Source organism: Mangifera indica, unplaced genomic scaffold (assembly GCF_011075055.1).
Source record: "Mangifera indica cultivar Alphonso unplaced genomic scaffold, CATAS_Mindica_2.1 Un_0003, whole genome shotgun sequence".
NCBI lineage: Eukaryota > Viridiplantae > Streptophyta > Magnoliopsida > Sapindales > Anacardiaceae > Mangifera > Mangifera indica.
The window spans coordinates 1156009-1168471 of NW_025401095.1; the positions used below are offsets into that span (position 1 = coordinate 1156009).

At 34.2% G+C, this 12463-nt stretch overlaps 1 protein-coding gene across 1 annotated transcript; it reads left to right on the plus strand.

Moving 5' to 3' along the window:
- The first annotated feature begins 1235 nt into the window (after nt 1-1235).
- On the plus strand, nt 1236-11645 carry LOC123205292 (DNA damage-binding protein 1a-like). Its single transcript, XM_044622217.1, has 19 exons — nt 1236-1503; nt 1832-1880; nt 2102-2161; nt 2252-2343; nt 2625-2676; nt 2811-2873; nt 3014-3063; nt 4204-4279; nt 4827-5036; nt 5162-5268; nt 5490-5598; nt 5859-6059; nt 6164-6379; nt 8070-8180; nt 8805-9080; nt 9388-9662; nt 10009-10357; nt 10449-10733; nt 10906-11645. The coding sequence occupies exons 1-19, from the start codon at nt 1400-1402 to the stop codon at nt 11485-11487; spliced, it is 3267 nt and encodes a 1088-aa protein (XP_044478152.1). The 5' UTR covers nt 1236-1399; the 3' UTR covers nt 11488-11645.
- The last annotated feature ends 818 nt before the right edge of the window (nt 11646-12463 follow it).

The window sequence follows — 12463 nt, forward strand, 5'->3', positions numbered from 1 at the left end:
CGTTTTCAAAATTCTATGCCATTATACTGCATTATGAATATTCACATGCAACAACAAGACAAATCTACACACACACACACACACACACACATAAACACATATGTGTGTGTGTGTGTGTGTATATACCATGCCAAAATAACTAGAGAAAAGGGAAAGTGCGCCTACCTCTCCTCTGATGGTGCTTAGTCTTTAAGTGGCAGGCATCCAGTAGCTCTCCAAGACTCCCAATCCTTACTATGCTCTTTGTGAAAAATGAGTTTAGGTTTAGAATACATAACCCTAAATGTGACACAAAGTGGAGTTTCATAACCATTGGAAAACACATTTGGGATAGTTGTCCTTTCAAATGGGACAGACATCCCTAAGATGTGCATCTTAAAAATTGCACAAGCATGATTTTGAAATTGTCAGCTCATAGGGATGGGTGTCCCATAGACAAGGACGAGCGTCCCACAGTCAAGGATGAGTGTCTCACAGTTTGACTTTTTGATAGTCAAACCTTTCAAAAGACTTATATTATCATGCCAAAAGACATTATTTTCCAGAAGATGATGAACATCATCCAAATCTGGACGATGCTTTATCGCCTTATTTGAATAACAAGCGTCATCTAGAATGGACAATGCTTCGTTGTCCAGTAAAGAATGATTAGTGTTGTCCACCAAAGTTTAGGGCCTCCAACTACTGTTATTCACTGATAGTCAGAGATGTGAAGAAAAACATAGGGATTTGGGGGTGGGAAGTCATTTTTCAAAGTTGAGATATGAGGTAAAATATTAATTTTTAAAACCCGTGAGTAAATGAGATAAAATTATATATTTTTTAATATTATTATTAAATAATAGTTTTGTCTTTTTATTTAACGATAATTTTAACAAAAGTTTAAAATGGGTGAGTGTTTTAGTTTTTTATCTGTTGTAAATATACTTTTTAGATTAAATTAAAACTTGAATGGAAAATAGTTTTCTGGCGTTCCTATCTATTAATTTTTCTTCAATTCCCGATTGAATCCGTTGTTACCTTTAAAATCTTTTAAATAATTAATATCAATAATATGATAGTCAAATATTTATCTTATCATTAATATCTCGATTTATTAAAGTTTCTAGCTTAATTATATAGTTTTTGATTGAAAAAAAGATTCGGTAAACAATGTTAAATTATTTAAACGGTTCAAAAGATAGGGATAAAAACAATTTTAATATTATTTAAGAAAATCGAGAAAGAAAACACGTGTGCCCTTGTCTAGGTTCAGTAGCGGCAGCACCTCTTTCCAACGAGAGAGAGCCACAACACAGATTACTACAAACTGAAGCCAAGAATATAAAAGGAAACCCTCAAAATTCCAGATAAATTTTGGCAACAGCACCAGGAAACACTCTCTTTTAACTCTACCAAAATGAGTATTTGGAACTACGTCGTTACGGCTCACAAGCCCACCAATGTTACTCACTCTTCTGTCGGCAATTTCACCAGCCCTCAGGAGCTCAATCTCATTATTGCGTACGATTGTTCTTCGTCTTCTATGCCTCCTTATTTAACATTTTACCGTTTTCTTTCCCATTTTTTTCACTTTCTAATGTTGTTTCCTTCTGCTAGGGTTTCGTTTCGTCTATTTTAGTAATATATTTCTCGCTAATTGAAGTTGTGTTGGCATGATTATGAGGATTTGCCTTCTTTTTCCTGTGTTAATTGCTTTCTTGTGTTGCTTATGCTGAAAATAATTTCGATATGTCTGATTTTCTTTTAGTTCAAGCTTAATTTATTGTTCAGTCAGTCCTTTTTGTGTAACTGAAGTGTATTATTAAATTCTATTCCTATCTCCTTTCAGGAAATGCACTCGTATTGAAATACATTTGCTTACTCCTCAGGGACTGCAGGTATTTTCTACATTTTTTTACAAGTTCTCTTTCTATGAATGTAAATTTTCTATTTGATATTATGTTTGAATCCAGCATGAACTGGGTTCTTTCTTTCTTTCTTTCTTTTTTTTTTAAATGTACAAGAAGGAAATAAAGAAGAATTTGAAATTTTAAGATGTATGCTCTGGTTGTAATTTGGTATCAAGAACATGAGAATAAGTAATAATGTTCTTGTGCAGCCTATGTTGGATGTACCCATATACGGAAGAATTGCAACTCTTGAACTTTTTCGCCCTCATGTGAGTTATTTATTGTTTCTAAGTTCTACATAGTTGCATTGTGATGTAAATTCTGTTCATGGTTTTGTTTATAAATTTTGCTCATATCAGGGTGAAGCACAGGATTTTCTATTCATTGCAACTGAAAGATACAAATTCTGTGTTCTCCAGTGGGATGCTGAGTCCTCTGAGCTTATTACAAGGTTTAAGTTCTACACAAATAGAAACAACCAGTCATTCTGTTTACTGCAATGCTTGACATTGTTCATGTTTTTTTGCTTGTGTGTCAGTTTTAAACTTATCTCATGAAACTGTTATAGTAGGATATAGTAATCTTACGCTTAATCAATCTGTGCAAAAGGTAGATCTTGCCTTGTAAAGAGTTTGTGTATATAACTAGATAGATCTCTGAAATTTTTGTTATTTGTTTATGTAATTGACTTATAACATTCTTGCATGATGAAGTTATACATTTGTCATGTAGAGCAATGGGAGATGTCTTTGATCGTATAGGCCGTCCTACAGATAATGGTCAGGTAATAAATCTCTTCATGAATTCTTGTGGTGGTTTCACTTATTATTTTGCTGAAAGTTCTCTTCACATGTTTTCCTTTCTAAGTTATCCCAGTTGATCTTTTATCTTCTATTTTTCCTTTTTCGTTGGCTCCAGATTGGCATAATTGATCCTGATTGTAGATTGATTGGACTCCATCTGTATGATGGGTTGTTCAAGGTATGTAGTTTGATGTGCATTCCTCCACGTTTTCTGTGTGTGTGTGTGTGTTGATTTTTGCTTTCCATGTTAAAAAAATTTCCTGCATTGCTATTAATCATTACTTTAAATACTAACTTTCATGGTTTACTGTTTTGCAGGTTATTCCTTTCGATAGTAAAGGACAGCTAAAGGAAGCCTTTAATATTAGGTATTCCTTGAGTCCTTAGAAACTTCAGCTATGATATAATTTCTGGTGTGTTGAATGCTATATTTGACACTTAAATGCATGTCTTCCTGGGCCAATAGTTTATGTGTTCACCGTATTCTATGTTTCTATGCAGAATTATTATGGATTTTGGCTTAACTTTTGTGTCATTTCTCTAAGAAATGGATTTCCCCCCTCCATTTTGTTCTTAACTTTTGAACAGTTGCTATAGACATTAGGGTTCTGGAGTATCTCAATGTAGTCATTGTACATTAGCTTATTAACCATTGGCAAAGGATTTACTTTTACTTTGTAGAGACAAGAAATTAATGAGTGGATACCCATCTTTTTATTTCCAAAATTTTTCAAATCTTTGGTAATAGTATTCTTGCAATTAGGACTTTGGGAAGTAGAGAAAATTCAACTGTACAAAGCCGTTGATGGAGGTCAATGTTCTTGTATCGATTGCATATGGTTTGGGACGTGATAAAAAGAAAAGTTAATTGTGGAACTCATTCTGACTGTTCATGTTCAGCATGTTTGTTTGACCTACAATCATTCATTTTGTTGCATTCTCAAATGTCACTTCCTTTCTCCTTTAAAACACTGAGTTAATTAGCCTCTTCTTTTGTTTAAGGAAGTGGTTAATGTGAACTTTATGTTGGTTTATTAATGAATTTGTTATTTTTATGTGATTGAGTTTCATTCAGGGCAGCACTTTGAACTCATTACACAAATAAATATAGAGGAACTCATCTTCTTTGTTTATCCTAATTGAATTGCTGGTTGCTTGTGGATTTGAAATTTTAAGTGCTCTCTTATTGATAATTTTCTGTTTTATTACAAAATTGTGGTGGTGACAGCTTGTTTAGACTACTTGGTTTTTTTCTTTTGTTCTTTTATTTCTCATAGATATTCATCTACTGTTTTTCAGTATGCAATTTGTGACATTTGAACAAATGGGTCATTGAGTATAACCATAAAAATTTTTAGCATAAGAATTCCATCTTTTGATATACATCCATTTTACTCCTCCCTATGTAGGTGTTTTTATATTCTCAGTGGAACAGATATTTTATGTTTCACTTATATAGCCAAAATATAACACCAAGTGTAACATATTCGATGCTATCTTCTTTTCAGGCTTGAGGAGCTTCAGGTCTTGGATATCAAGTTTCTTTATGGTTGTTCAAAACCAACAATTGTAGTGCTCTACCAGGTCCTTAATTTATTAGTGCATACTTATGTTTTTAAAGGAATTGTTCCTTACACTCTTTTTAAACCTATGGCTCAGATTAATAATTTAATTCCGTTAATATTGCTTTTGTGGTGCAATTACTTCTAGACCTTTCAAAGAAAGAGGTTGTCAACATTCCCAATATAAGATGATTTTATTGTGAGGCAAAATTCTAGGATTTTTAGACATACTTTAGTTGAGGAACACCCCCCACTCTCCCCCCCCCCCCCCCCCCCCCCCCCCCCCCCACAATGCTTTTGTAAACTGTGCTTTTGCATATAAGATGTGATCCATATTAGTTTTATTACTAAAACTTTATAATTTCCTTGTAATCGATTCACCCCATTTTGGAGTGTCAAAGAAGCACCTTCTTTTGGCATTTCCTTACTATTTTGATTGTCAGATATATCCATCTTGTTAAATGTTAGTCTTTTATTGGACCGTGCTAGGTATTCTTTGTGTATTCTAGTAGAAGTATATTTGACGGAATAGTTTATATGGTCTTACCATTGCACTGTTTTCATTGTAGGATAATAAAGATGCTCGTCATGTCAAAACGTACGAGGTTGCTCTGAAAGATAAAGATTTTGCTGAGGGCCCGTGGTACCAGAATAATTTGGACAATGGAGCTGATTTATTGATACCAGTACCTCCACCTCTCTGTGGTGTTCTTATAATTGGAGAAGAAACAATTGTCTATTGTAGTGCTAATACTTTTAAAGCAATTCCAATAAGACCAGTAAGTTACTTCTAGACTTGCTACCAGTTATGTGTTGTGCTGCTTCGTTTTTTCTGAAAGATAACAAGTTGCAATTTCTTATAAATGTGCCTTGGGTTATTTTCTTCATCACTTTGATAAACTAGTCTATCACAAAAGCCTATGGAAGAGTTGATGCTGATGGTTCTAGGTATCTACTTGGTGACCATGCTGGCCTGCTTCACCTGCTGGTTATAACCCATGAGAAAGAGAAGTAAGTGGTCATTCAATTTGGTTGCATATTTACTCTCAAGCAATATATCTTGAATTTCTATCCCACCCCCCCCAAAAAAAAAAGAGAGAGAGAGAGAGAAAGAAAAAATGTTGTAATCAAATAAATGTCAAATAGAGAAAGACTTGAAGCTTAGTTTTAATCTTTTGCAGTTTGTTATAGTAGGATCTCTTATGATTGTGTTATATATGCTTATCTTTCAGGGTCACTGGACTAAAAATCGAGCTGTTGGGCGAAACATCTATTGCATCTACTATATCATATTTGGATAATGCATTTGTGTATATTGGCTCAAGCTATGGAGATTCACAGGTTTGGTGGACTGAAATAATTTGTTGTTGATTGTTCATTTTTTGATTTATATGTTGTAAATTCTTTAGTACTTATGTGAACTTTTAACAGCTTTTATTGAAATTTGACCCAAAAAAAGTTCATAAGAACCTTCGAAATCAATAGTTCTAATCTTATGCTCATGCTGAGTCTTGCAGCTTTTAGCTAAATAATAGACTTTGTTGTAATTTTAAGATGGATTTACGACACTAACTGCTGTCACTCTAATGGTTCCAATCCAGCTTATAAAGCTAAATCTACAACCTGATGCAAAGGGTTCATATGTGGAAGTATTAGAAAGGTATGTCAACTTGGGGCCCATTGTTGACTTCTGTGTGGTTGACCTTGAGAGGCAAGGCCAAGGTCAGGTTGTAACATGCTCTGGAGCTTACAAGGATGGTTCTCTTCGCATAGTTCGAAATGGGATTGGAATAAATGAACAGGTATCTTAGAAATAAAAAGATTTTCTTTTATTTCCAGGATTTTTCTAGTAATATACTTAGGTCACGTAACACACTTATTGGTTTATGTATATGTGACATTATAGGCATCAGTGGAATTGCAAGGTATTAAAGGGATGTGGTCTTTGAGATCATCCACCGATGATCCATTTGATACCTTCCTGGTGGTTAGTTTTATCAGTGAAACACGGATTTTAGCAATGAATCTGGAGGATGAGCTGGAAGAGACTGAGATAGAGGGTTTTTGTTCTCAAGCACAGACTTTGTTTTGCCATGATGCTGTTTACAATCAACTTGTTCAGGTATTTTTTTTCCTTTTTTTTTTTCTCCTTATGTTCTCTTCCTTTTATGGATGTTAAATGCTTGCAATCTTTTTTAATAAATTGGTTAGAATTAATGGGATGTTCACTTTAGTGTAGATTTTTTATTTGCTGCTAATGTATTGATTTACTATCCGATTTGATGATGTGGACATCAGGAACCAATTCTTTTACCAGAGTAAACTGTCCTGGTGCTGTCTCAGATATGCTCTTCTATGCATTAGTCATAATTACCTGTCTTAAATAAGAAATGGCTGTTACTCATGATTAGGTTTTGTTTGTTAATATTTAAAGCAGTAAACTATAGATTTTGGGAGGTAAGCGTTGAAATGTGGTGATAATAAATAAATTAAGTATTTGTTTTTATAATAACTGAGATTTGAAAAGTTTTGTGATAAAAAAATGTGAGTGAAAAGGCATGACGGTTGTCATAGGGGCTGTTTGGTGTGATAATAGTGGTTATGGTAGCCAATTTTGATACTGGAAACTGTGACAATGAATTTGGTTTGTGCAGTGATAACAATAGGGGAAATAATTATGATGATGCTGGTAGCATGATGATCGTATGGTGGTCGAGTTTGTGTGCTTAATCATTAGCTCTAATGTGGTTGAACCTGCAGTTTTTTGGAGGTAGTAGTGATGGTTCAACTGTGAGAATTTGCATATGCAACATGAAAAAGTGTGAAAAATTAATAAAAACGAAGTTCAAAACATTTACTAATTAGATATTGAAATGTTGATCTCTATTTTGTAATAACAAACTGTCTGTACATGCGTATGTATAATTTAACTGAGGTTTTGAATATATGTATGTATGCATGTGTGTGTGCATACATATATATTGAAATAAAATTACCTATGCACAGTTCATTGGTCAATTCTTAGGTGTTAAATTCTGTGTAATAAATGCACATAGATGGGTTGTTATTGAATTTTAGTTTTAACTATGCAATGTAGTTAATTCATATTTGAGTTGTTTTTTGGTAGGAGGAAATCAAGAACAATGTTTATTTTAATTTAATGGGATTTTATAAAAAAATAAAAAAGTAAATTAATCTGGTGCTTGGAATAATGACCTCCTGTTTTGTAGCCTCATAAAATTAATACATATCTTAATTTGCCTATAAAGAAAAAGGTGAAAAATTAAAATTTCCCAAATTTTGAAAATGAATCAACCTGACCACCTTGCTATGTATGATGCTTAATCTTCTTTAAATAATTCGATGGGCTTGGGGCTATAGTGATAAGGGAGTTTTCTCCAATATTTTATTTAGCAACAGGAATGGACTCCCATAAACTTACATTTGGGGCTTGGCTGTATTTATCTCTGTCTTAGTTGCTGCAGACATTACCACATCACTAAGCTTTAAATGGTTAATTGTAACTTGAAGTGGTTACAGGGGTGAAAGATTTGAGGTCCTCTTTTTATTGAACATGAAAAATCAAAGAAATCATCTGTTGTAACTAAAATTGTGTGGCTGCTTTAGTAATTTGATTCTGTTATTTTCTTCTTCGGTGTTATTGTATTGTTTTGTTGTTATTCAATTATTTCATTGTTTTTGTATTTTTTGGTATTATGCAAGGCATTCTTTTGCAAAGTCTTGTTCAATAAGCCCAATTTTTTCCAGTTATTATTTTTAGAAAGCACTGGCTCATCAAACTACTTGGACAGGTTACTTCTAGCTCTGTAAGACTTGTAAGTTCGACATCTAGGGAGCTGCGCCATGAATGGAAAGCTCCAGCAGGATATTCAGTTAATGTTGCAACTGCCAACGCTACTCAGGTTTGTTTCCGTCCCTTTACTTAGTATAAATGTATGTCTGGTTTCACTGGTTCTTACACAAATGTGATATTGCACATCCTTATATAGCATTGCTTTAAATTGGTCTATTTGCTCTGTAATGTTAGATAACAATTCAACTGAATAAACGAAAATTTTAATTCCAAATACAAATATATAATCCAAAGAAAATAATGAATTAGTATTAGAAATACAATTAGGTAGACAATATATGTAGCATAATCATGTATTAACATTCTATCGGTAGTTTTCTCTGTATATGAATTTTAACCTCAGTCGATTGACTGGGCATTCCAGCTAAGATGATGATTACTTTAATAATAATAACTTCAATAATAATAACTTTAATAATAACAACTTTAATAATAACTTTAATAATAATAACTTTGATAATAATAGCTAACTTTAATAATAACTTAAAGTTTTTTAAAGAAAAAAGGGAAAGGTAAACCATTATCATTTTCATTTATAGTGTGACGTAGCTAAGACATCTGTTAGAAACTCTGGATGCATCAACTGCCTATTGGAGATTTCTACATTAACATCCAGTTTTGGATGTTGTAGTTTCAGTACCTGACATATATATTGAACTGCTGCTTGAGACAGGTTTTACTGGCAACCGGAGGTGGGCATTTGGTTTATTTAGAAATTGATGATGGAACATTGACAGAAATAAAACATGCACAACTGGAGTATGAGATATCATGCCTTGACATTAATCCAATTGGTGAGAACCCCAACTATAGTCAGATAGCTGCAGTTGGAATGTGGACAGATATAAGTGTTAGGATATTCTCACTTCCTGACCTAAATCTGATCACTAAGGAGCATCTGGGTGGAGAAATCATACCTCGATCTGTTCTTCTCTGTGCCTTTGAAGGGGTATGCTTGCGCTTGAGATTTCTTCAGTTTATACTTGTCAATTTTTTCTTATGATGAGACTTCCGCACCAAATTGGAAAATGTGTCATGTCCTGTTTCACGCATCATATTAAAATGAATCTTCGCTTTAGTATCACTAAAAACGTGGTCGTTCCTGACATTCAGCTTAGAATGAATATGAATACAAATTTTAGCTTAGATGGGGGATACGAAGTAAATGTGCCTGCTGCTTTCATCTTTACTGTGTTGTCATAATATTCCATTTTGCTGTCTCTCATTGCTAAATATGTGTTGCAATTTCTTTTCAGATATCTTACTTGTTATGTGCACTTGGAGATGGTCATCTTTTAAATTTTTTGTTGAACATGAATACTGGTGAGTTGACGGATAGGAAAAAAGTGTCGCTGGGAACCCAACCTATTACACTCCGTACTTTCTCATCCAAGAGTACCACTCATGTATTTGCTGCATCAGACAGACCGACGGTGATTTATAGCAGTAACAAAAAGCTACTTTATAGTAATGTAAATTTGAAAGAAGTCAGTCATATGTGCCCTTTCAACTCTGCTGCCTTTCCAGACAGGTACCCCACCCTTCATCCTTTACTATCTGAGCCTTGTAGAATGAAAAGTTATTATTCATAAAGTGACTCTGATCTTATTTACATTTATGATACATATCGCATTATTAGGGTGGTTGTAATTTAGTTATCCCATATATATACAAATTCATTAGGTTGGACTAATTGGGGCTAATCTGTAATGTTAACAGAGCTAGACATCAAAAACACTTTCTTCTTGACTGCTTTCTGCATGAAACTTATCCAAAGACTATATTTGAACATGACCATAGCTGAGTGTTTTTCAACGTATCTTATTTTAAAGATTAATTTTCTGGAGGATTTGTTTAATGGTTCTTTTTATCAACAGCCTTGCAATTGCAAAAGAAGGTGAGCTTACTATTGGCACAATTGATGATATCCAGAAGCTTCATATCCGCTCTATACCTCTTGGGGAGCATGCACGCCGTATCTGTCATCAAGAGCAGTCCCGGACTTTTGCTATCTGTAGTTTGAAGAACCAGTCTAGTGCGGATGAATCTGAAATGCACTTCATCCGCCTGTTAGATGACCAAACATTTGAGTTTATGTCAACTTACCCACTTGACACATTTGAGTACGGTTGCTCCATCCTCAGCTGCTCTTTCTCTGATGATAGTAATGTTTATTACTGTGTTGGGACTGCCTATGTTCTGCCAGAAGAAAATGAGCCTACCAAGGTAGACTAGATGCAGGTTATCTTTGTTTTCAGTTTGAGAATGACACATTGTAGCAATGTTCCTATTTTGATTATGTCTTTTCTCTTTGTAGGGGAGGATATTGGTTTTCATAGTGGAAGATGGGAAGTTACAGCTGATTGCAGAGAAGGAAACTAAGGGAGCAGTTTATTCATTGAATGCCTTCAATGGTAAATTGCTTGCGGCTATCAATCAAAAAATCCAGTTATACAAGTGGATGCTCCGAGATGATGGTAGTCGGGAATTGCAATCTGAATGCGGTCATCATGGTCACATACTTGCCCTCTATGTACAAACTCGTGGAGATTTCATTGTTGTTGGTGATTTGATGAAATCTATTTCCTTGCTAATCTACAAGGTTTTTTTTTTTAAAAAATTCTGTATTGCATCCCACTGTGCATTTATTTTGATAGTTTTCTGCTTGGTAGTTTTCATATTTGTTGTATTATGATCAAGAAATTAATTTTACATGTGCTGCATAAGGTAACTTTGTTTTCTCAACTGTTAGCTAACAATGAAATCATTTTCAGCATGAAGAAGGTGCCATTGAAGAACGGGCTCGTGACTACAACGCAAATTGGATGTCAGCCGTTGAAATTGTTGATGATGACATATACCTTGGTGCTGAAAACAACTTTAACCTCTTTACAGTTAGGAAGAATAGTGAAGGTGCCACTGATGAGGAGCGAGGCCGCCTTGAGGTGGTTGGTGAATACCACCTGGGAGAATTTGTGAATCGATTTCGGCATGGTTCCCTTGTGATGCGATTGCCAGATTCTGATGTGGGTCAGATTCCAACTGTGATATTTGGGACGGTGAATGGTGTTATTGGGGTTATTGCTTCACTTCCTCACGAGCAGTACCTTTTCTTAGAGAAGCTGCAGTCAAACTTAAGGAAGGTGATAAAGGGTGTGGGAGGGTTGAATCATGAGCAATGGAGATCATTCAACAATGAGAAGAAAACAGTGGATGCAAAAAATTTCCTGGATGGTGATTTAATAGAGTCGTTCCTTGATCTGAGCCGTAGTCGGATGGATGAAATTTCGAAGACGATGAATGTTTCAGTAGAGGAGCTGTGTAAGAGAGTTGAGGAACTCACAAGGTTGCATTGATATTTGGTAATGAAATTCGTTTAGCCCTTTGTATTTGGTAATATCATTGAGGAGATTTGTTATGGTTTGGAATTAGAGATAAGAAATGTTTTGGGGCTTCTGGCTTTGTATGGAATTCAGGTAGTGAAACGGTTTATAACACATTTCTTCATCTGTAAGGCTTTGTAGTGATTGTTGCATTGGTCGGCGATATTGACCCCAAGGGCAAGGGCAAGGACATGTTGAGTGACAACCTAAGTGTCCAGTATTTGTGAACCTACCATCCATAGGCATACAACATTAATTGGATGCCTACACGGACCTTATGCGATGTACACAACACATGTCAACAACTATGGTCGATTAGTAGGTAGGTTTTGTTTATTTAGTGTCATCAGTTTAAACCTAAAAAACCATCCAACTAAAATAAAGATTTTTTAATTTAAAAAAAAAAATCACTTGTAACATTTCTCAGAGTAAAATATAATAATATGATTTATAAATGTTAGTTCCTATGTAAAATCAGTTAATATAACTATTGTGAGGAAAATATCAATAAACTGTATCCATATATATTTCAATTTCAATCAAATTTTATTAGAACAAAGATTTAAGGGATATTAATTAAAATCGATAAAAAAAATTTTGCGTAAACTTTTTTAGGCAAACGTGCAATGGTTTCACTTTTATAGGTAAATTTACTTTTAATTTCAAAAATATCCTCTTCCAGTTTATTACGTCACTCTCAGTGATTTACGTCACGTTCGATCGTCTAAAATTTTCTTAACAGATTTGATAATTTCTTATTCGAATTATTACTAATTTACGTTCTAAGGATTAAAAATATACCTAAAAATTGATAAATTTTTGCTTAGATTTCAAATATAGATAGTAACGAAAAAATAGTATAGATGAGGAGAATAATAAGTACGAATCGATGTTGTATCACGGTGTGTATGGGGCGTAAAAGGTGCGTATATGGTACGTACAAGGTGTG